Source organism: Monopterus albus, unplaced genomic scaffold (genome assembly GCF_001952655.1).
Source record: "Monopterus albus unplaced genomic scaffold, M_albus_1.0 scaffold20.1, whole genome shotgun sequence".
Lineage (NCBI taxonomy): Eukaryota > Metazoa > Chordata > Actinopteri > Synbranchiformes > Synbranchidae > Monopterus > Monopterus albus.
In genome coordinates this window covers 1,623,694-1,646,200 of record NW_018127900.1, presented here as the reverse complement: position 1 = coordinate 1,646,200, position 22,507 = coordinate 1,623,694, and the positions used below count along the sequence as shown (strand labels likewise).

General features: G+C 40.2%; 3 protein-coding genes across 10 annotated transcripts in view; 1 reads left to right on the top strand and 2 right to left on the bottom strand.

The window, feature by feature from the left end:
* cdc14b (cell division cycle 14B) overlaps nt 1-10,192 on the bottom strand; it is a 12,105-nt gene extending 1,913 nt beyond the window's left edge. Inside the window, exons 1-14 of one of the 7 annotated variants that reach the window (XR_002274433.1) lie at nt 9,896-10,192; nt 8,699-8,789; nt 8,253-8,328; nt 7,796-7,888; nt 7,582-7,658; nt 6,992-7,058; nt 6,757-6,907; nt 6,447-6,677; nt 5,725-5,863; nt 5,181-5,346; nt 4,963-5,060; nt 1,261-1,442; nt 624-671; nt 486-525 (exon numbers count right to left, since the gene is read on the bottom strand). Coding sequence is in view for 4 of the 7 variants with exons in the window: in XM_020593849.1 (XP_020449505.1) it covers nt 400-525; nt 624-671; nt 4,963-5,060; nt 5,181-5,346; nt 5,725-5,863; nt 6,447-6,677; nt 6,757-6,907; nt 6,992-7,058; nt 7,582-7,658; nt 7,796-7,888; nt 8,253-8,328; nt 8,699-8,789; nt 9,896-10,004 (1,472 nt within the window). In the remaining 3 variants the exon portion in view is untranslated. Of the gene's footprint in view, nt 1-399; nt 526-623; nt 672-1,260; nt 1,443-1,953; nt 3,347-4,962; nt 5,061-5,180; nt 5,347-5,724; nt 5,864-6,446; nt 6,678-6,756; nt 6,908-6,991; nt 7,059-7,581; nt 7,659-7,795; nt 7,889-8,252; nt 8,329-8,698; nt 8,790-8,930; nt 9,345-9,895 lie in introns of those variants that run through there. The other 6 variants (XR_002274434.1, XM_020593850.1, XM_020593849.1 and 3 more) reach the window with 6 other exon arrangements.
* A 707-nt stretch (nt 10,193-10,899) lies between these two features.
* On the bottom strand, nt 10,900-12,637 carry prxl2c (peroxiredoxin like 2C). The gene is made up of 6 exons (XM_020593855.1): nt 12,322-12,637; nt 11,970-12,038; nt 11,761-11,814; nt 11,377-11,482; nt 11,149-11,283; nt 10,900-11,046 (listed from the first exon to the last, which is right to left on the bottom strand). Exons 1-6 carry the CDS (start codon nt 12,625-12,627, stop codon nt 10,916-10,918), a joined length of 801 nt encoding a protein of 266 aa, XP_020449511.1. The 5' UTR covers nt 12,628-12,637; the 3' UTR covers nt 10,900-10,915.
* Nucleotides 12,638-12,912: 275 nt separating this feature from the next.
* Nucleotides 12,913-22,507, top strand: part of fbxl17 (F-box and leucine-rich repeat protein 17) — a 214,444-nt gene continuing 204,849 nt past the window's right edge. Inside the window, exons 1-6 of one of the 2 annotated variants that reach the window (XM_020593848.1) lie at nt 12,913-13,013; nt 16,774-17,279; nt 18,175-18,561; nt 18,799-18,921; nt 19,011-19,268; nt 19,464-19,595. In XM_020593848.1, coding sequence (XP_020449504.1) covers nt 16,794-17,279; nt 18,175-18,561; nt 18,799-18,921; nt 19,011-19,268; nt 19,464-19,595 — 1,386 coding nt within the window. In that variant the 5' untranslated portion in view covers nt 12,913-13,013; nt 16,774-16,793. The other variant, XM_020593847.1, reaches the window with a different exon arrangement.

Here is a 22,507-nt window from a genome sequence, read left to right as displayed (position 1 = left end):
ACCAGCCACTACATGCAAGTTGCCTAGGGACCTGACCAATCTGGTGTGGTAGAGTGAGCTGGCAGAGAGAAGGGAAGTGTTAATTTACCCCACAAGGATCCGTGAATGGCTATAGCCTCTTGGTTGCTTGTCAACTGCCTGCCCCTCATAATAACACATTAAAACAAATTATGCATTTTCATAGCATCAACACACTTCCTGATCATATAGAAAGTAAAACTTGGCCATCACTGAGGGCTTGACTGTTTACAAGTATGTACAAAATTCTATTATTTTGACCAAATCACCTGCACACCAAGCTTTCAACTGCAGAGACAGAAAGGCCTCTGAAATCTTCCTAGGTAAGTAAAATTATAAATCTGTTATCAGAGTAAATGAGTGTCAAATCCAGCCGCTAACCTCGCTCCTCCTCTGTTGGCTGGCAGTGAGGTTCTGCTCCTCTTCCTGCTGTCTGCGTGGTCAGACAGAGCCAAGGGGTGGACACTGGTCTTACAGCCCTGAACACTGGCCTGCAAGATGACCCTGCTTCATAGAGGAGAGGTGTCTGGGTAAGTCGTAACCATGTTTAGGTGTGCCAGTGTGGTCAATGTGAAAGTGAAGGTGTGTGTGTGTTACTACCTTACCTTGGGGACTGTGATGAGGACCTGGTATGTATCTTATTCTCCTCCTGTCTGTGAACACACAAGTAACATAGCAGTGCAAAATGTGAATTAAGCTTCATATATGGAGAAAATACAGAGAGAAGAGAGGCAGAGGAGGAAAAGACAGTATGGAGATGGGCAAGAAGGCTTTAAAAATCAGTTACTTTAGATTTGTACACAGATAACAATTGCAGCTTCAGCAGCCAGGTAGCATTAGTAAAGCCAAGCAAGTACCAGAAAAAGCCAGGTGGTGGCACCAAACATCCGAGGGACTTGATTTGGCTTTTCACGGAATAATTTTCATAAAGAAGGCACTGTCAGAGGGTTTTAACTTTGACAGCGGGTTTTAACTTTGGCACTTCAATCAACACAATGACCAGCAAAGCATGATGTTTAATGACAGGATGATCCATGGTACAAATCCATAGTATAAAATCATTATGTACTAAAAAAAAATGATGACAAGGACAAGGCAGGAGCCTGTGATGTTTTAGCTTTTGAACAACTCCCCCTGCTCATCAGCTCAAGTTTACTCTGATTGCATAAAATATAAAGCAACAGATGATTTAAAGAACTTTCTGATTTGGGTTGGGAATTATAGAGACGGGGGCTCACTTACAGCATTCTCAGTTACAGCTCCAGAAGGGGGCAGGACAGGTTTTTGGGGGGCTGACGGGCCGTAGAGCTCATTGAAATCCTAACCCATCTATACAGAAATGCAGGATGGAAGAAGGGAAGCCATACACAATCCACCACAGGGCAAGGCTACACAGGGAGGAGAGCAGCATGGCTACCAGCCATCTGAAAGGAGGACACATCCAACAACAAGAGCAAACGGAAAAAAGGGGGGGAAAAAGGAAGGAGAGACAAGAGACGTCTGGGCAGGACACAAAGCCTCTGATGTTCCACTTTTCCACTGGGACTGGATTAGATTAAACACCTTTCATAGAGCCTTGCATCCAACAGTTGCCAGTAAGCAAGTTGTTTTTGTTCATGATATATAAGCAGTAAACAAGAATATACCTAGAACCCAACTGATATTGTTATTTTGAAGTAAGATATGAGAATAAAAAAAAAAAAACATAACATACTAGTGGATATTCCATTTTACACAACAACTCACATCTGGCAGTAAGGATAAATTACAGTATTTAAAATGTGTGACAGTAAATAGTGTGGCAAGTTATTTTACATTGACAAACTTGATACTAATGGGAGATATGACATTACATTTTCTAAGGTAAACATAACTAAAATTTAAATCATGAAGCTAGTTAAATTCTGGACAATATAAAACAAAGTTAATCAATTTCTGCTGTAGTACGCTTCAGTAGATGCACAATATCTGTGATATACAACTAGCAATTAATATCTGTCTACTAAAATAACAACTGGGCTCTAATCCTTAGCTCATAAAACATGTCTAAAAATGGTCAGTTCTGACAAGAATTACAGTGTCCATTAAAAACCGATTTCAAAAGAAGCTGGCAGAGATGGAAACCTGAAGGAGCAAAAAGCTCCGATGGTATGTGTACACTGATCCAGTCACAAAAACAAAGGAAAAACAACAGGCAACTGACAGTGACCCCAACATTAATTACATGTTAGACACGAACACAGAGGCATGTCCATGCGTGCATGTCCAAGGGTTTCATGCCCGTTACCATGCACAAAAAGGCAGAAGAGATGAAAAGTTTTCATATAATCAGTGTTCTAATCGTCCCTGCAATTCAACATGGACTTCAGTGCATTATGTTACATAATAAAACAAACAGTGGAGCCAGATGGTGAACTTCTGCTAGAGGTTAAGACTGTTTGTGTAGAAACACATACACTGACAGATATGGCCTGAAGTGCAGCCAGATCTCCCTTCTACCTCAACTCTCCTCTGAAATCAAATGAAATCCCATGTTCATTCCCTCAAAAGTGAATGTTTTCAAATCCTTTATATTAGAATGAGGATCAGGGTGCATTTACTATCCAAGCAATGCCAATTACAGCCACTCATTAAGCTCATAAAACATACCAGTCAAAGATGATTCTAACACCTTTGTACTATTGGCAGTTTCCAAAAGCAGCTTAAAAGGGTGAGCAGGCATTTTAGCTACTTTACCAAACAGCAAGTGGGTACCTGTTGCAGATCAGAACAAGTTTACCTTTATAACATTTTTCTTGATCTGTAGTGCAAGCGAAGCATGAAAATATTTAATTCAGCTAATCCAGATCTCAAGTAAAACTGATTAGTTGAATAACTGGTGCTGCTGTTAACAAGTACAGCAGGCTCAACTTAAAGCTTTACTGAAACTCAGCATATCTCGCATAAGCCTTGATATCTAAGCAGGACAGCTCAGTGTCCATGGGGGCGACAGCGAAAGGTGTGTAAATGTAACACATCCACTAAGTGCATATCCATTTCACACCATCCAAAAAAAAGAAAGAAAGAAAGAAAGAAAGAAAGAAAGAAAAAAGACCAACTTCAAATCAGCCATACCATTCACTGGCATAGCAACATTTTTCTACAGGAAGGAGGATGTCAGCTAAAAAGGAAGTGGCGTGCACTTACCTCTATTATACATAACCTCACATCCTCTCTGTTTTTCCTTTTCCCCCACTCTTTCACTGCCTCTGTCTGCTATCTTTTGAATGGCAGGCAACACACCGGCCACACCGTACCCATAAGGCTGCAGCAGAACACTAACACCTGCCTGACATGGGACAACAAAAGCCAAAGCCATATAGGTAGATTGGCAGAGGCTAGTCAGCCACCCTTAGCAATGCTGATACCCACTGCTTGATTTACACAGGTACAAATGATGTGCACTTTAATTACATGGGGAAGCAAAAAAAGGCCTGTTCAGATAACTGTAGGAGGTTAGCTTTAGCACCTTCCACTGCTTCCAAAGAACTTGCTAGTCATATGTTGCCAAATATTTGAGAGGGTATGTTCTCAAAAATATGTCCAACCATACTCGTATGCTAATTACACGCAAAAATATACTAGTGCAAAATCTAAATGACCAAGTCTGCAAAGGCATAAGGACATGTTAGTAACCTGTCACAGTCTATCACTGTAGAGAAAAGATTTACAGAGAAACAGGGAAATCACCTTTTAAAAACTGATTTACATGTTCCCATGTCTGGTGTGCAGTATCGTTTAGAGCTGCAGCAACCGTACATTTGCTCACTGGCCCACAACATCAGTTCAAATGTAATCAAGGTCAGTTTGGTTTCTGATTTGACACAAGTGCAATGCAATTGGTCTGTTTTTTTCATTATTACACTTAGACCTAATGCATCCTTTTGGAGAACTCTCTTTGTACAGTGCTGCTGTCTTGCCATGGCTCCCTTGAAAGAGAGTTTGTAAACCTCAATATAATTTTTTTTTGGTTTAATAAAGGTTTAAAAAAAGTACAAGATCAAAGCTATATCATTTTCAATCACACAGCTTTGAGGCGCTATATACACTGTAGACCGCGACAGGCTTAATATACCTGTGTTGTCTTGCATCACTTTTTGAAAATTAAAACCATCACCAAATCAAAATGTGCCATCTAGACAACATGATAACCTAGTGACTAGCAAGTTCTACATTGTATTCTCCCCCTGGGACACTATTTTTAAGATTTTGACTTAAGAAACCAAATTACAGATTAACAATCCCGCATGAAAACAAACCAATACATTGCATCTTTAACTTCCACATCTTTTGTGCCTTTCTAAATTCAGCCCTTAACAAGATTATGTATCAAATAACTCCAATCCGGCCTTTCAAACAACTGGACCTCACTCACTAATATTTGACCTGCTACTTCACAGACTTTTTGTTCATCCTCATCACTGACTGTTTTTTTTTTTTTTTTTTTTACACTTGTTTTGCATGTGATGACATTTATTCCAAAGAACTAGAAGAACACACAAAGTCATAGTTATTGAAATATTACAGGGATAATGCCTGGTTCCTTAACTCATAGAGAAGTTATGATATTAGCATGAAACTGCCACGGTATGGGTAAGGGAGAGCAGTCTTAACTGATTAGCCATGCCTAAAAACCTGTTTCCTGATGTACTACTCTGAATAAACACTGAGGGGAAAAAGAAAACTCATCAAATGAAATAACAAATGTGATAAAAGATTCCTACAAGGGCACTTCCTGGTCATTATGAAAATCATAATTTTTCAAACCATAATTTAATCATGATTTGAAAAACACCACTGTGTATGTGTAATGGTCTGTGGAACTGATGAGGAGAGGCATCGCTCATTTTACAGTACACATCAGTGTGGTGCATGATGTGACTTGCAGACTGCCTGTAGACTTACGATAGTGAATCTGAAGTCGATCTGGCCTGCCTCTTGCTCTTCAGGGCTCGCAGTTTATCACCCTGTGTAAGGCCATTTCTGTCCTCTTCGTCATTATACTGTACAACAAAGAAAAAGCTATGAACAGGCAAAGTGCTGTGTGTGTCCTTGTGAGTGATTAGAATTTTTCTGCTTATGGAAAAACCGGATAATCCTAAAATTAGCATTTTAAAACTCACCAGTTCCATTTTTTCTTTCTTGGACGACCTGTTCTTGTTGCTTCCGTTAATGGTTATGTCATCCACTCCAGACAGAATCCTGGTTACAGCCATCTTGCCATTCTCTCGTTCATTTAGCATCTTCTCCTGGAAAATGTCTCCCTCTGCCCACAGACTGTTCTGCTTCCTGAGGTACACAGATTTCACACAAGAGATTTTTGTGTTTGTTTTTCCCCTCTTCCATTTCTCACAAATCTGATTTGAAATGAAAATATAATGTCACTTATTTCCATGTACCAATCAGAGTTTGGCAACATCTGAATGCGGTGACAGTTGTGGCATTGACTGTTTATGCTGTCAGCACTGTCAATCAAATCAAATCACACCCACACAGTTCTGATGATGCAGACTAGCTGAATTTCTAACCCTTTGTAAATATACCCAAGAATGTTTTCTTTTACTTCAACTTTAACTACAGGTTTTTGCTTATTTAGTCACAGATTTTTAATATTGTAAAAAATAAAATCAGCGACATTTTGAAAATTCTGCTTCAGTGAACACCTACTCTTCGACAAAGTTCTGCTGTGGCCCAATGATGGACCCTGGTCGGCAGATCCGTATCCAGGCAATGGCCTCTGCAGCAGTCAGGCGGTAATGTTTCATCATGTAGCAGCCAATCAGAGTACCAGTCCTCCCCAGTCCGGCTAAAAGAATTAAAAACAGAAACAGTGGTATAGCATTTTACTGTGCAATAACTATGATACTGAGCTCAGTTTATACAGCTACTAGGGCCACACCCATCTCTCTCCCTCTCGTTTAACAGTAAGCCTACATAACAATTAGCTTAACAAGCTGGCTAACACACACTTGCGGTGGATGACAGACTGTAAGCAAAGTTGAAATTATCACTTCTCTGTGCGTTTATGCTCATTTAGCAGGTGTTTTGATAGATCAATCTTATTGAGGTATTATTGCACGGTAATGTTTCACTTCACCTGATGCGAGCAAACCACACTGGCACTGAAGCGAAGGGATGCACTGGATTTATAACATAAGACAACGAGAGCATCATTGTGAAATGGAGTATGGCATGATAATCATTTTCTCTCAATTATTTTGTTTTCATAATCACTGGAAGCCAAAATCATAATTGAAAATCAAATCAGATTAATCGCCTAGCCCATAGCTACATGCATAGTAAAAGTATCTTGCACCAACCACAATCAGACAGAATAGTTTAAAATATTAACAGTTTCTCCCAGTATGAATGTGGGTGAGAAAGCTTACCTTTGCAGTGGACAGCAATGGCTCCTTCTGCATTCTCACAGACACTGAGGAACTTCCTGACGATGGAGTCGTTCGGTGTGCTCCCATCCACAAAGAACAGGTCGTGATGTTCAAAGCCGGAGTCGGTAAAACGCCTGGCATCATACATCTTCTTGTTGAGGCGGATGATAGTGGTGATGTTGTGTTTCCTGAAGTAAGGAATGTAGGCTTCAGGGGCGTGTAGGGGATACCCTGAGTAAGAGGAAACATGTCAGTGTAAGAGGTGTTAAAATGAATTCAGCCACAGTTCTGTGCTGTCCTTTTCAGTTACCATTCTCTATTTTGCTTTTTGCATGAGGTCCACTGAATGCAAGGAACTTTCCTGGAATGATCCAGTTTAAGTCTCCATTTTCTGCTCTCTCATAGTGCTCATATTCTTCCACGTCAAAGTTGGAGAAGTCCAGCCAGCCGTATTGCAGAGCCTGAACGATGGTTAAGAGGAATTAGTTTCATTAAGGGCATCACACAGCAAGAAGGAAAAATGCAAAGATCTCAAAATGATCTACCTTGTGAACTGCACGAAGGCAATCTAGGATGTTCAGGTTGTACATGCAGGTTCCAAATGAAGCATCTCTGTTAAACATAAATTTTATTGACAGTCTTTATGAACCTAGCACACAAAAAATGTATTTACCCTTTAAAAAACTGTAAGAAATAAAAAATTGCTGGTGACGATTTAAAGCGCTATCTTACATCTACCGGCCTCAACTCCTTTAATCTCTCAAGCTTCTCTTAATGTCTTTTATTTTAGTTTATATCAGTAATACTGACTTGTATCTTGTGTTGCAGTCAGGTCTGAGCAATACGCATGTTTTAGATTTTATTTACTGTAATATTTTAAAAGTTACAGAATTTAACAAGACAGACATTTTGCTTCACATCATCAGGTTTAGTCAATAGGCAGATGCAGCAACAACTCTACTGAAAGACTTATTGTGTATATGTGATAACTTTTTGGTAATGTGTCACTGGTCATTTACAAGGTAGTCAGGCTACTTTGTGTTTTTAAATCAAACTGGTATGTTCTGCTATGGCTCAGTCATAGTTGCTTGGGTAAGAACAAATTACACATGAAATATTTATGATGAATTGGTACCTGAATGGAATATATGTTGAATTCCTTGACACAAGCAGACTATAGGCTTCCTCTGGCATCATGTTTAGATGCATTACCTTCAAAAACAATCAATCAGCAAGCACATCTTATACAGAATGTTAAAGCCATTTCAGTCTGTGATTATCTACCAGTTATATAGATAAATTATACTTTCAAATAATACATGTAATATATGTGTTTGTACACTACTTACAGCGTATGAGCCTATTAGATAGGCAGCATTGACTTGTTTCTTTGGGTCTCCACAGCTATAAAATATGATCTTCTTCCTTGAGAGTGTAATGGACTGTGAAAAGACATTAATACCAACAGCGTGAACTGACATGTAATACTTACAGTGATAGATGAAAATGTAAATTTCTCATGAAAAACGGTCTGAAAAAAAAAAGTGAACAGCCTTCGAAGTTCACGTTATGTATTAAATACAGACAAACCACCTCAACAAAGAGGAACAGTGGTCTCGTTTGACACAAAGAATATCAGGGATATAAGTTAAGCTGTACAAAACCTTGACAATTCCTGCTAAGTAGTGTGCAACTAACAACCCTATGTTTTGCCCATCTATTACGGGTTTAAATAAATATTGATTGACCTGGGTTTGCTTCCCATTCTCTGTTCCAGGAAGTGCAGTTAAGAGCCGTTTACTTTACCTTGAGCTTCTTTGTCAGCTTGCAACAGAAGCGATAAAACATGGCCAGGTTAAGGGGACCAAAGTCTGCATAGAAACTGTGGGGGGGGAAGAGAAAGAAGAAGAAAGAGTCTGTCAGAGTGGCTATTTATGCAACCAGCTTTGCTCTCTGTGGGAAGTTTCACTAGACAGAATGATCTACCTCAGACTGACAGAGTAAAGGCCATATCTGGAAATATTTGATGCTAGAGTTGGTTAATCAGAACAGGACCTTTGATTCGATGTGTTTAATGATGTTGTAATTATCTGGATTTCTTCCAGCAGTACTCTAAAAATGTCCTAATCTCAATAACTACACCAAAAACAAACAAATAGTTTTTACATTAATTACATTCAAAGAAGTGCAATAAGAATGGACTAAACTAAGTCTGTTCGAAATGCAAAGGTGGGGTGAGCTTGATTACTTACTTCTCATAAGCCAGTTCTTCATCGATGCAGAAACAGTGTCGTTCCGCTGTACTCTTGATCTTTTGCTGAAGTATGGCGAAATATAGCTGATCTGGAGGGGGGGGGCGACACAAGGCAGTAACGTTAACTTGCTTTTACCATGCATACATGCTTCTGTTGTCTCCTATTTCCGCCAAACCACCTTGTCGTTGTTTACAGATACTACTTTGATTTCTCTGTTCTGGAAACTTACCCTGGATGAACACAATGCATCTGGTCGAAATATCACCCGCGGTCATCTCGCACACAGTTTTGAACGCGACGCTTTGCACAGAAACGTAGGCTGATTTTCTTACGACGATTTAACGCATGCCGAATAAAACTTAAGACTAATAATGTGCGAACAGATTAGAATCCAAGATAAAACTTGTAATTTAAAAAGTCCGTTATGAGAAAGGGGGACTGAGCCTGACTTGACTGTCAAAGAAGAGAAAGTTTCAAGTCAGGGAGGGGAGAGTTACGACTGCAAATGCGCACACTGCTAAAATGAACTCTATTAACTCCGCCCTCTAAACTGTTCCACGGAGCACTATTGGCTGCAAGAGAAACAGAACGCTATATAATTGGAGGAAGAAGGTGCCAGTTAGGCTCTGCCCCGCCTTCTTTATTTTAAAGTTCTGTACATAAGACACACGATAGGCCTTGGGAACGGTGCCCAAGCGGTTGCTAGGACGAACCCTCAGCCAGTCAAATTTGTGATTTCCACTCCAACGAACCTCCCCCCCTCAAACGGGAGCTCTTGAATGATATACAAAAACGAGGACAAGGCCATAAAAGATACTAAAACCAGCGTTAGACGACACTGACAGTTGGTTGAGTATGACACACCAGCCCATCTCTCTATACTCATTTATAACTCGCACATATACCATAAAACAAAATGATACAGACAAAGCTAAGTTCGACTGCAATATATATAGTTCTAAAATAAATACCAGAGCAAAACTGCGCTGCTAATGTGATGCATTTCGTGTACCGACTGCAGAAGTAAGTCGACGCATTAACGGTGTCGCCATAATAAGGCAAAAGCTGAACAAAATCAAAGACTTTCACAAACCCTGATCATTGAAAACCCAATTCTGTACAAGCAGGCGTTCGTCTCCACATACTTGCCAACTAGGCCGAAAGTTGACAGGGTCCATTCTGGAGACCTCTTACCTGTTATCTCAATGTAAATATCAGAGTTTGGCTCCGCCTCTGAGCTGTTGTGAGCTGCACAGCGCTTTTTCCTCGACTCGGCTCGTCTGCGCTCGCTCTTGCGCTTCATTTTCTCTTCACGGCTGCACGGAGGACATTCCTGTGCAGCTGATACAGAGCTCCTCCGCCTCGCAGTGCGGCGGCTTCTCCCCGTTTTGTCTTTCTGTGTTATTATGTCATGTCTTGCTTCTGCGCTGCTGCTGATCTCTGTTTATCTGCGTGCGTGTGCTCCGTGTGTGTCAACTGAGGTACAGTTGCCAGCTCCAGCCACTCTGGTGGTGGTGACGTCTATAAGCAGGGGCAGGTTTCTGCTGTCTGAATCCCCTGCAAGTGACGTATCAGGATTAGATGTCCAGTGCCCACCCTTCACCGTTCAACAGCAGCAGCTGTATATATGGATAAATATGTTGGGAATGGGAGTTCTGCATGCTGAAACGATCACATTTGGTTATGACTATGCTATGACAATGCAAAAATGCATGGCAGTGTGTACAAATGTAGCCAAGAAATGGCAGTTAGACTATTTACAATGCAAGAATAAACACTGGATATGAATGGATATTAAAAGAAGATTCTGTTAAAAGGCCAAACTGTGTACCAGTTATCACGAGCCATTCATATGTACCCATCTTACTACAGGTAGGGAACAGAATTACTCATATTAATAACAGGATGACTATCATTATCCCATGAAACACAGGCTACTTGCCAGCTCTGGAAAAGCTAGAAAGGAAACCTTCCAAAGTTTCCCCACTCACCATGTATATGTCAAGATTTTGGCAAGACAGTCTAGTTGCTCTACTGAAATGATAAACAGCAGACTCAGAAATAAGACACATTTGTTACTGATAATGATGCTGCCCAAACATTTCTTCTTGCAGTTTGTCAGTGGACAATGGTGGCATAAGTAAACAAGCAACACATGTATATGTCATGATAACAAGAGCATGGGTTGGGGAAGACTTTTAGGCAGTCAGGTGGCTACACATGGATGATCTTTGGCTTAGTGCTGAAGTCCAGAGTTTTTTGAACTCCGGCAAGCTGCAGGAGCCAGTTAATGGGCATGTGGTCCAGGCGGTTCATGTCAAAATGGAAAAAATGAACTTGACAGCCTGCAAAGAGAAGAAAGAATGAGGGAGGAGAAGAGGTATTTAACACAAAGAGAAATTAATATAAGGAAACAGAAAGCGAGAGAGAGGGGGAGGAAATCTTACCTGGTCCTGCAATGATGGCTCCACCTTGTTGATGTAGGTCACCTTGAAAGTCAAATGCAGGGCTAGTTATGGCCCTCCATATACTTTTCATTTGGCCCATAAAAATACCAGACTTCACATGTGGACTAGGGTTCGCTGAGTACATAAACACACACAAACACATTACTTCATTACTTAGAATTCTGGTGTAAGCTGATTCATACTGCTCTAATAATGTTATTGCATTACCAGAGTCTGTGAATTTCTCCTCTCTCTTCATTCCAAGCTTCTGATAAATGCATCGCTCTGGGTCCACATATATTTCATAAGGATACCCTGTCAGTGAGCAGAATGGCTGCATGACAGAAAAGGAGGCATATTTCACCTGTAGAGTGTTCAAGTTCATGTGGGGTTGCTTGTCTTTTAATGACAAAAACTGAGTAAGATATTGTTTATTTTTTAGGATGAGGGTGTAAAAATCAACAAATATGGCTGCATCAAAAGTGCAATAAAAGGTCTGCTTTAAAAATATGCATCAGAATAAAATGTCATTGCATTACCTCTCCACTGGACACTGAAAACTGAATCAGCAATGATTAAAAAGATGCACCAGCCACTGATATTTACGATTACCTCTATGTGATGATGGGCGGACTGACCAATCACAACCAGTCTAATACCAGCATCCTGCAAAACCACACATCAAGGATTTTTCACAGTCAGTAATTTAGAGTAATACTTATTTGGTTATGACTAAAATAGTACACCTAAATTACGTGTAAATTTAGCAGCTGGGCTACTTGTGTACTTCTGTGCAGCCATAGTCACGGATCAGGACTTACCTCCAGTGTTTCTCGAGGTATTTTACTCAGATCATCCACATATTCCTTACAGCTGTAGCACAAGAAATTCTACAGAGACAAACAGAATATTCTGCATTAATAGGTTATATTTAAATTAGAGATCACACAGATTTTTAAACTCCCATCTTACACCTATATAATGTTATAGCCCTCTGTCTTCACCGATGGACATGATCTCTTCATTCTTCTATTTCCATAGGAACTTGTTCAGGCAGCTGCTTTAAAAAGAAACCTCTTATGAGGCTCAGTCTACTCATGATCTTAGGAGTGTAACCTCAGACAGCCTCTAACTCATCAGGAAGGCCAAGCCAAACAAAGTTTTTTCCTGTACCCGCACGAAAATGATGACCGATTTCCTGTCTTGATATAAGTTCTTGAACAGAAGAGAGACGCCATGCCTGTCGTAAATTAAACAGTCTTCGACGTCTTCAAGTCGAATATCGACAGAAGATGTCCCAATTTCCCGACTTTGTGTTGTTACTTGTTGAGTTATCGGTGAAACAATTTTAGACATTTTTCCTATGGCTTTCCGAAATCGGACTGCTGTTCTGGGAGGTGCCGTGCAGCCAGACCACGCCCCCTTCTCCTGCTGCTGGAAATCATTTGCAGAGTGCGTTCTGAGATTTGAGCGTGACATATTAACATAATAATCACTGTCTGAGTTGCCTGTGAGTGTTGCACTAGGTTGCACGGAGCCAAGTCTTCTTTTCCTCTGAATGAAGGTATCAAATAACTGCAAACAGTAGGCTACTATTGTATTTCAATTTTTGTTTGTAGACTCGTCTTTGAACCAATTTTGGATCTGAGAATGGAATAGAATAAAAATTATAATCATGCATGTACTTGAGCCCAGTGGGGGAAAATTTCAAGTATAAGTCTGAAGTAATTTACTTACATTTCAATTATGTGCTATTCTTGTTTACTGATTAGAGCAACGCGACATACGAATTGTACTCATCGGCTTCCTTCCCGCTGCCCCCTCGGTGCGGAAGTGACGTCCTGAAGAGCAGAACAGCAGCAGAGGTAGAGCTGCTACTGTTTGGATAAACACAGCGCTAGTTCAGTTGTGGGGTTTCTTCTGTCCGTGTCGCTTCTCTCGGCACTTGTCAGCGCTCATCTCGATCGCGCAGCATAGCAGTATTATGCGAGTATCATTCGGGGTGTGGCAGCACCGTGTCAAGTGGTGAGAGATATATCATTTTGAAGCTACAGCTAACTTAGCAGCTAGTGATGGATACCCTGTCAGAAAGCTGAACCTGGTTAGCAACGGAGCCAAGTCTTCTTTTCCTCTGAATGAGGGTGTAAATGGGTTGTTAAGTTGCAACAAATGTTAGATATAAACTGAAACGTCAGCCAATGCACAGCATTAGGACTGCTTTGTGTCAGCATATGCTAGACCAATGACCACCTGTTTGCTATTTACAATTGTGTGTTTTCACTTGGCAACAACTCGACGATGCATGTTTTCCTGCATGACTGTAGTATGAAATGTCTTATTAACACAAATAATACAAGTAAAATGGTTTCGACAGAGGGATAAGCACCGCAGTAAAGCGCTGTTCTCCCGTGTTTCGGGCTAGGATATACTGTAGGTTTAGTGATGATGAATAAACTCCCCGAGGGAAATATGTTTACAGTGTTGTGCATGTGATAATGTGTACCAGATAAGAGTGTAATGTCAGTATTGGCTAGCATCAGTCTGTTTTCAGCATCATATCTGTTCCTGGCTGTTTCAAAATATATATAGGTGTTTACTGATTGTCCTTGACACTTAAAGGATAGACTCACATTTTTTTCAGGTCAGTCTTAATACTAGACTCATGTTATTATATGTAGTACTGTGCAAAAGGTTCAGGCATTAAAAATAAGAAGGATGCTTTCAGAAATAATGCCTCGAATAGGTCCAGGTTTCATTTGTCAAGTAACTTATTCAAAAGTAAAGAGAGAAAACCTAAATTAAAACAGTATTTCTTGTGACCACCTTTTTGGATTTAAAACAACTCCTAGGTATTGTAGTTATTTTAAGTACTTTGAAAAATAAAAAATAAAAACATTATTATGGCATGGTGCAAAAGTTTGGGCACCCTACACAATCAGTACTTAGTAACACCTCCTCTGGCAGATATCACAGCTTGCAAACGCTTTTCATAGCCAGCTAAAAGTCTTTCAATTCTTGTACTTGGGATCTTCTCCCATTCTTCCTTGCAAAAGGCTTCTAGTTCTGTAATATTCTTTGGTCGTCTTGCATGCACAGCTCTTTTAAGATCTACCCACAAATTTTCAATGATGTTTAAATCAGGGGACTGTGATGGCCATTCCAAAACCTTCAGCCTGCGTCTCTTGAGGTATTCCATAGTGGATTTCGAGGTATGTTTAGGATCATTGTCCTGTTGTAGAAGCCATCCTCTTTTCAGCTTCAGCTTTTTTACAGATGGTGTGATGTTTGCTTCCAGAATTTGCTGGTATTTAGTGGAATCCATTCTTCCCTCCACCCGTGCAATGTTTCCTGTGCCACTGGCTGCAACACAACCCCAGAGCATGATAGATCCACCCCCATGCTTAATAGTTGGCAAGGTGTTCTTTTCATGAAATGCTGCTCCTTTTTTTCTCCAAACATGCCTTTGCTGATTGTGTCCAAAGAGTTCTATTTTAACTTCATCAGTCCACAGCACTTGTTTCTAAAACGCATCGGGCTTCTGTAGATGTCCTGTTGCATACTTCAGACGTTGGATTTTATGATGGGGACGCAGATACGGTTTTCTTCTGCTGACTCTTCCATGAAGGCCTTGTCTGTGCAAGCATCGCTGCACAGTGGAACGGTGCACCACCACTCCTGAGTCTGCTAAATCTTCCTGGAGGTTTTTTGCAGTCAAATGGGGGTTTTGATTTGTCTTTGACCAGCATACGAGCAGTTCTGTCCGAGAGTTTTCTTGGTCTTCCAGATCTCATCTTGACCTCCCCAGTTCCCCTGATCTGCCATCTCTTAATTACATTTCTTACTGTGGAAACTGCAAGCTGACAACGCTTTGCTATCTTCTTGTAGCCTTCTCCTGCATTGTGGGCATCAATAACTTTCATTTTCAGGGTCTTACACAGCTGCTTAGAGGAACCCATGGTTGTTGGGTGTCCGCAAATGTGTGCACAAGGTTTGAAGAGTCCGAGTATTTGTACGGCTTTGAAATTGGCATTTACTAATGACAGCTGTTGCTGTGCATCAGATCTAATGAACTGATTAAGGTCTGAAACCTTGTGAGAGTTTCTGAGACTCTGGAACTCTTAGAGTGCCCAAACTATTGCACCGGGCCATAATAATGTTTTTATTTTTGTTCAATTTATGGCATAAGAAGTAACTATGCATCACTGTTTGCTGAAAATATTGTGCATTTTTTTCATTTCCAAGAAAGACTGTGTTAACATCTGTTCAAATAAAAAATCACCAAAATCTGTTATTTATCAAGGGGTGCCTAAACTTTTGCATGAGACTGTAGGTTGTGTCTGCATCTTGGAGAACTTGCCACAGTTCTTCTGTGGTTGTAGAAGGTTTCAGTATCTTCTGTTTCTTCATGTAATCCCAGACTGACACCATGATGTTAAGATCAGAACTCTGTGAAGGCCATACTTGTTCTTCTTGTCATGATTCTGGCTGTAAGTTTGGGCTTGTTTTACACTGCACAATGAATATTGGACACAGCAGACACCTTTCTGTTGGTATTGCATGATGGATAAGAATGAGGTCATCTAAAGCATCCAAAATGTTTGCACAGTATTGTAGATTAAGAGTTACTGCTGCTGTAGCTATTCCTCTGGTTCATACTGGTTGTGAAAAGATCTTCTTCTAACATGATTTCATATAGGCTATGTGATCAGGGACAAGATCCACACTCTTTGTTCTATACAAAAATGAATTCTGAAGTTGAGCTAGAAAATAAAATGTGAATAATAAAATGCTTCAGCAGTGTGAGTCAGGAAAATTGAGTGGTACCCTCTGAAGTTAGTGCTTTTAGTGTGAACAACAACAGTGAAATCTGCTGATTTATAGAGCACCTTTAAAAACAACAAGCACTGACCAATGTTGGAATTGATAGGATTATTTGATGAGACTGTCTGATTGATTTCTACATAGAAAAATTGCAATAATTGAGACTTTAGGAAATAAAAAGAATTAACTATAGTCAGATAGGAATGATTTGCTTTTGCACTGTTTGCACAGATAAGATTTTTTTTTGTATGTTTGCATATACATTCTTTTTTTATTCTAAGAGAATATTGTTACCATGACTGTTTCCCTCACTTGTTTATCTCTGTTTGTAAAGTGTTAACTTTAAAGCATGGTGTAAAATGATTGTGAAAACCTATTTTTTCAATATGTAACACTAATCTTTTTTTTCATCCCCGCAATTCTCAGGGATTGGGTATTGGTCCTCTGTAGTTTTTGCGTATAGATCTAAATGCAGTTGAGTACTGAGAATTGTCGAGCACTGAACATTCACTGAATATTTTGTTAGATCTTGTTCAGTATTAACTTTGCCAGTTTTGTATTTTATTTAGGTAAAATTCTTTTATGGCTACTTGGGCTAAGACACTAAACACTGTCAAGTTTTAGAAGTTTGGCTTGTTTTGACAAATAACAGATTAAAAGTCAACTTTTGTATCTGCACGAAAACATAGTATTGCTTTGATACCAGCATCTTACCAACAGTTATAGCCAGTTTTGCAGGATTCTGATTCCTGAGAATATTCCTGAATGTTGCATTTACTAACAAATTTACTGTTGCTGTTCTAGAGTTTCCCAGAATCATCTATATGGGCCATCTTCTCTCGAAAAATGGTTACCACCTAAAGAAAAGGACACGGAAGTTGAATCACAGGAAGAAGAAGAAAAGGAACTGTTTCCTGCAGGGGCCTTGCATGCTGTGCTTTATTGTACACAGCAACAGCAGCGGTCTTGACGACGACAACCATTTGGAAGGAGGTGCCAACGGCAGCAGGTGCCGTCACAACAGCATCACTGGAATCAGTGTCCCTGTTGTGGGTGGAATTGGCATTGGAGCAGCAGCTGCCTCGAAGTTCGCTGAGCGATACGCAACACTTGGATCTTCTGAGGACTGCTCCAAGTTCCTGTTGTCACCAAGGGAACTAGCCATCTGGGAGGGCCAGGGGAGGAGCCTATTATCAGCTGTTCCTGCTAAACTGATTCCACCTCCGTCACTGTTTCGAACAGCTGGGGTGTCTGTGACTTTGCCCATACCTGTGCCTGTGCCTGGCTGCACCAGTGACTACACTGAGATGGTAGGCCACTATGTAACTGGGTAGCTGGGGTGCTGCACCACCAGTACCAAAGAGTGTAGCTGGTGAAGTTACAGCATGGATCTAATTTTGTGCTGATGGCCTCAGCAGCCATGATTTACCAGCGCTCCTGCTAATGGTTAATAGAGTTGTCTTCACTTAAAGTATACTAATAGGTAGCTAAAGGTTTTAATTAATTTTGTTCAAAGAATCTGTCCCTCCACAGATGCAGAAGGAGCTCTTAAACTCTTATTAAAGACCAAAGTATATTTTTGAAAAATATGATGCTTGACACCACTAACAAATATTTCTGGCAATGACTTATGTCTAATAGTCTATTACCTCCAAAAGGCCACTAAAAGCTATCAACTAAAATGTGTTTGTTGACCATGACCTTAACTTAATGAGGGCATCCCAACTGATGATATTTAATAGAACAGTGCTGAAAGTGTTAAGTTGCTAGTTCCAACGTAAAAGTGCTATGAAGTTAAGAGAACACAAAACGTCAAGGACCCTAAAGTGCACATTCAGTCCTGATCTACAAATGTATGTATCAATTTAAATAAGTGAAGAATAGTGAACAAGATTACTGTGTCCAAAAAATCTAAAATTCCCAAATACATCATGCAACAAAGTCCATATGTTTTAAGTTACAAGAATTACACAGTCTGCAATTGCAGCAGTCACAAGCCGAAGCTTTACACTTTGTAGTCCCTGTTATTTTTTCCATTGAGGTTACAAGATCAGGCACGTTAGTCTTTTACTGTTTAAATGTTATGAGTGGTCTATGTCTTTCATGCTGTAATTGTAATTTAAGGATTAAGGTTCAAATATGTTCTGACTTGCCTGAAGAAAATCTGGTTCCACCTTGCTGATCCATGTGTATCTCTGGTTACAGGTGTGTAAGAGAAAGTGCTCAGAGGTGCAGAGATGCACCCCATGTAAGCAGCCGCGCTGTGCCTTCACTGCTCCTGATGGAGGGCTGGGGAATGGAGGAGTGGGAGAAGGTGGAGTAGATGCTGCCTCAAACTCTGAAACTGGCCACTGTCACCTTCCTCTCTGTCCACTTCCCTCTTCCTCTTCTTCTTCTTCTGCCTCCTTTGCCTCCTCTTCTTCCTCCTCGCCTGCCGATGGCTTCTGCGGGTTGGGTCTTCATGCTGATTTGCCTCACAGTTCAGACTCGTCCCCCTGCTGCCTACACCATTATGAAAATTGCCAGGCGAGAAGTTCTGATGCTGCTGATTACTTAAGTATCAACCACTTGCCTTCTTCCATCCTTCTTAAGGTGGGTGAATTTAATTGGCTTTTTGTTCATATTTACTTTTGTTTTTCTGTTGGTTTAGCACAATGAAAGATGAAAAAATACTAAGCCATGGCTTGCCAATACTAGGAAATATGCTTTTTATTATGTTTGCTCTTATTTCTTTTGACAAATGAGTGTTGAATGGTGTTTACTACACTGGAAATATGCATGCTGAATGGATTTGTCTTTTATGTTATAGCTTTCTTTGCCTCCTTGCAGGTGCTCTCTCACTTGACAGTGAAAGAGCGCTGTCTGTGTGCCTCACTGGTTTGTAAATATTGGAGAGACCTCTGCTTGGACTTCCAGTTCTGGAAGCAAATTGACCTCAGTGGCCTACAACGAGTAAGGATTCTCATTAACCTTCATAATTATCTCATAGTTTTGTTATTTGAACTGACTTTCATCTCTCCTTCTCGTACCCTGTTCCTCAGGTAAATGATGATCTCCTGGTGAAAATAGCCTCTCGTAGACAGAATGTGACAGAGATTAATATCTCAGATTGCAGAGGCGTCCGTGACCATGGTGTGTCCTCTCTGGCCTCACACTGTCCAGGCCTGCAGAAGTACACAGCCTACCGCTGCAAGCAGCTGGGTGACATGTCCCTGTCAGCCTTAGCTACACACTGCCCTCTGCTGGTGAAGGTGCATGTGGGCAACCAGGACAAACTAACAGATGAATCCCTAAAACAGGTATTAAAGCCAGAATAGAGACACAGAAGACCAAACAATTCTTTTTTTTGAGTATCTTAATCTTTGCTTGTCTGGGATACACCTGTCTCATTTGCCATTTTTATTTCTAAATGAAAGGTGAAGTCATATTTCAGGCAAATATTTCCAGTATTTTATATTGCAAATATTCAAGAAATTCTTTTTTTTTGCCTTCAGCTGGGAGAGCACTGCAGTGAGCTGAAAGACATCCACTTGGGCCAGTGCTACAGTATCACAGATGAAGGCATGGTGGCCTTGGCTAGAGGATGCCCTAAACTGCAGAGACTCTACTTGCAAGAGAACAAAATGGTCAGTCTCACACCTCTGGTCTCATATTCAGTGTTGTGCTTTTTCTCCTGGCTCCCCTCAGGGTTTTGGTTGTGTGTCTCTGTGTAGCAATATGAACATCTTCAAGTGTTCATCTCATACAGGCATCTCCTCTCAGAGATGTAGCTGCTATTCTGGGGTTTTAAGAATATTGTCAGGGCACTGTGGCCCTATCTCTTGCATTTCATATTTTTGGTTATTGCAGTGTTAGAGTTTAAGATTTCATGCATGAATATAGCCCAATATTGTATCTGGTGCACCTTCATTCAATAAGTGCACTAGCAGCTTCCAGATGTGTCAGGCAACACCTACATTGCTCTACAGATGTATTCATTTTGGTCTAATTGCTCTGTCTCAGCTGTCATTCTGTTCTTCTCTCCTGTGCTGCTTCTTACCCACTCTTGATTTGCCAGAATAATGTCTGCAGCTGCCATAAGAAACTCCTCATCATAGTTAAATTGTTTTAGTAGATGCACTGCATTGTAAACATAGGAACACATGTAAAGTTTATGATTGAAACTTAATATATGGAGTTGCAACTTTTGATCTGAATATAAAAAGAAAGATTCCCTAAATTCAAAACTCTGCTTTAGTAAGTAGTATCAATCTGAAATGGACTCATATGATCAGTGGACAAAAACTATAGCTGACTTTCGTAATTATTACACATTTCCCACAGTTATGTGAATTTAGCTCAATTTTATATGGTCAAGAAATTTAAGAATAGGCCTTTAATCCGTTGGGTTCCCCATGAGGATGAGGGTCTGATCAGGCATCACAGGTCCTTAGTGCATACATCTGCAGTTTAATGAACAGAAGATACTTTCTCAAAACTACTGTAGATCATTAATCATTGAGGATATGTGGTTCATTTTAACACTGCCTACATGTTTATGCAAATGTGTGGATGCATACATATGTTTACTAACTAGTGCATAATGATTAATGACTGATATCATTGTTACAGCTGTTTTTTGTTCTGTACATCATTTCACTTTCCCCCATCATATTTGTTTAATCAAAACACAAGAAAGTGACAGACTCCTTTACACCACTACTAGATGTCACTGTTTTCCAGTTTTAGAAAACGACCTGCCAGCTGCTGCTTTTTGTAGGACACAGCTTGATGATACTAATGCTGATCCTCCACCAGATCACAGCTACATTTGCTGTATTCTCATTTAGTATTGGATCCTGGTACAAAAAAGAACATAAATCATCATTTGGCTTGTCTGTCTCTAACCCTCTTTTATTTACACCCCCCTTTTTTTTTTTACCAGTGCTTCGGCCCTTTTTCCTGTTATTTCTACTTTGCTTTAAGTTGTTAACAGTAACTCAGTTTGTTAAAACAGTTTATTAAAATCAATTAAATTTTATACAAAATTAGCATTTACCACCAGGTGAGAGATTAATGTTGCTGCTGATATTTCATCGCAGCAGTATCCATTTCATTTTTCAAACATGAGATTGTTGCAGTTATTTTAGCTTCCTGTCATTAGGGTGAAGAGAAATGGGCTGAGCGTATGTGGGAATTGTTATGTCTGTGTTCTGGTTGCTTGGCCTAAAATTGTCATTAAGTTTGCCAGGAATTAAGACGACCCAGAAACACTTAGACGCCATTTCTCAGAGGTCATTTATTCTCTCTGACAGCTTGGAAAAAAAAAACTGTCTTCCAACTCTTCTCAGAAAAAAGCAAACTGATTTTGTTGCTTTGTAGGAAAGTGGTTGTAATTTCATTCTCCAAATGAGTTTTGCTGAACATGTGATATTACGCTTTTGTACTGATGTAGGCTTTGATGACAAATGATACATGGCTGTTAGCGATAATGATTTATAATAATTGGATCACTTGTGAAGAACTTGACTCGACCTGCTGTACTTTTGAGGATCTTATGCCAATCTGGGTCAGCTGTTCATCATAGACCAGCTATAAGAAGGCAACGTGGAAAAGAGGTTTTCTGAAAGGTTCAGGCAAAAAATGAATCATCGAACACTTCTGGGACAACTGTGTGGGCTCGCGCCTTGTTCTCTAAATGTATGGTTCCAGGAAACAGCATTGAGTCGGGCTTTTCAGTCTTTGGTGTGCTATAAATTGCACCGTCAAGGGACACTAGTGTCTTCAAGGCTACATTGTAAAGCCTCTCTCCTCTTCTTCTTTTTCCTTTACCTCATTTTCTCTCCTCTCCTCCTCTCTGCTGGCTTTTGCGATACAGTGTTCCTGTCTTTCTTTCCCCTAATCAGTCATACATGAGGATGAGCCTTTCACTCACTGATCTGCACCCTTTCTCCTCATCTAAAATTGAATAATTGAGTCACTGCAGGATGTTTCTGCGTGGCCTTTCACAGTTTTCTTTGCATTGTGCACACCCACACACATTGTTTTTCTTCTGACTTGCCTTCTTCTTGTCATGGTTAAGTTCCTACTAGAGGGTTTTTTCTCTGTGTTAAGATGCTAAGACCAGATCCAGCTCTACACACAGTTGTTGTTGCTTTGTGAGGAAATATTTCAACACTAAAATATTAGTACTAACTCTGATAATGTTGCTCTGTTTTTCTTCTCTCTTGTCAACATCCTAAAAATGCAAACAGCAATATTAAAAATCTTGGTCATCAGGCAAATTCGAGGATGATTTTGGATACTTTAGGTGCAAGGTGTGTAGCTGTGGAATTTCCTACTTTACCTTTACTTGCAAAAGATCAAATCTCATCATGATTATCAAAGTGAAGGTTGCACGAGTTATTATTTAAATTTTTTTAACCAATGAGTTGCTCATGCAGTGCCGAGGATCTCTCCAGCACTGACTAGTATCTCCACATTTTGTTTGCAGTTGACAAATTGGTGCTTGTTATCCCTGAGCCAAATCAGCCCAGGGCTAAGTATAACCCCTGGCTAA

What these genes read in the sequence shown, in the direction of transcription:
- prxl2c (XM_020593855.1), bottom strand. Translation starts at nt 12,627, where the DNA reads ATGTCACGCTCAAATCTCAGAACGCACTCTGCAAATGATTTCCAGCAG. An exon ending in CGGTCATCATTTTCGTGCGG is followed by an intron (nt 12,039 to 12,321) that starts GTACAGGAAAAA and finishes TTGTCTCTGTAG; the next exon opens with AATTTCTTGTGCTACAGCTG. An exon ending in AGCCATCATTGCAGGACCAG is followed by an intron (nt 11,047 to 11,148) that starts GTAAGATTTCCT and finishes TTCTCTTTGCAG; the next exon opens with GCTGTCAAGTTCATTTTTTC.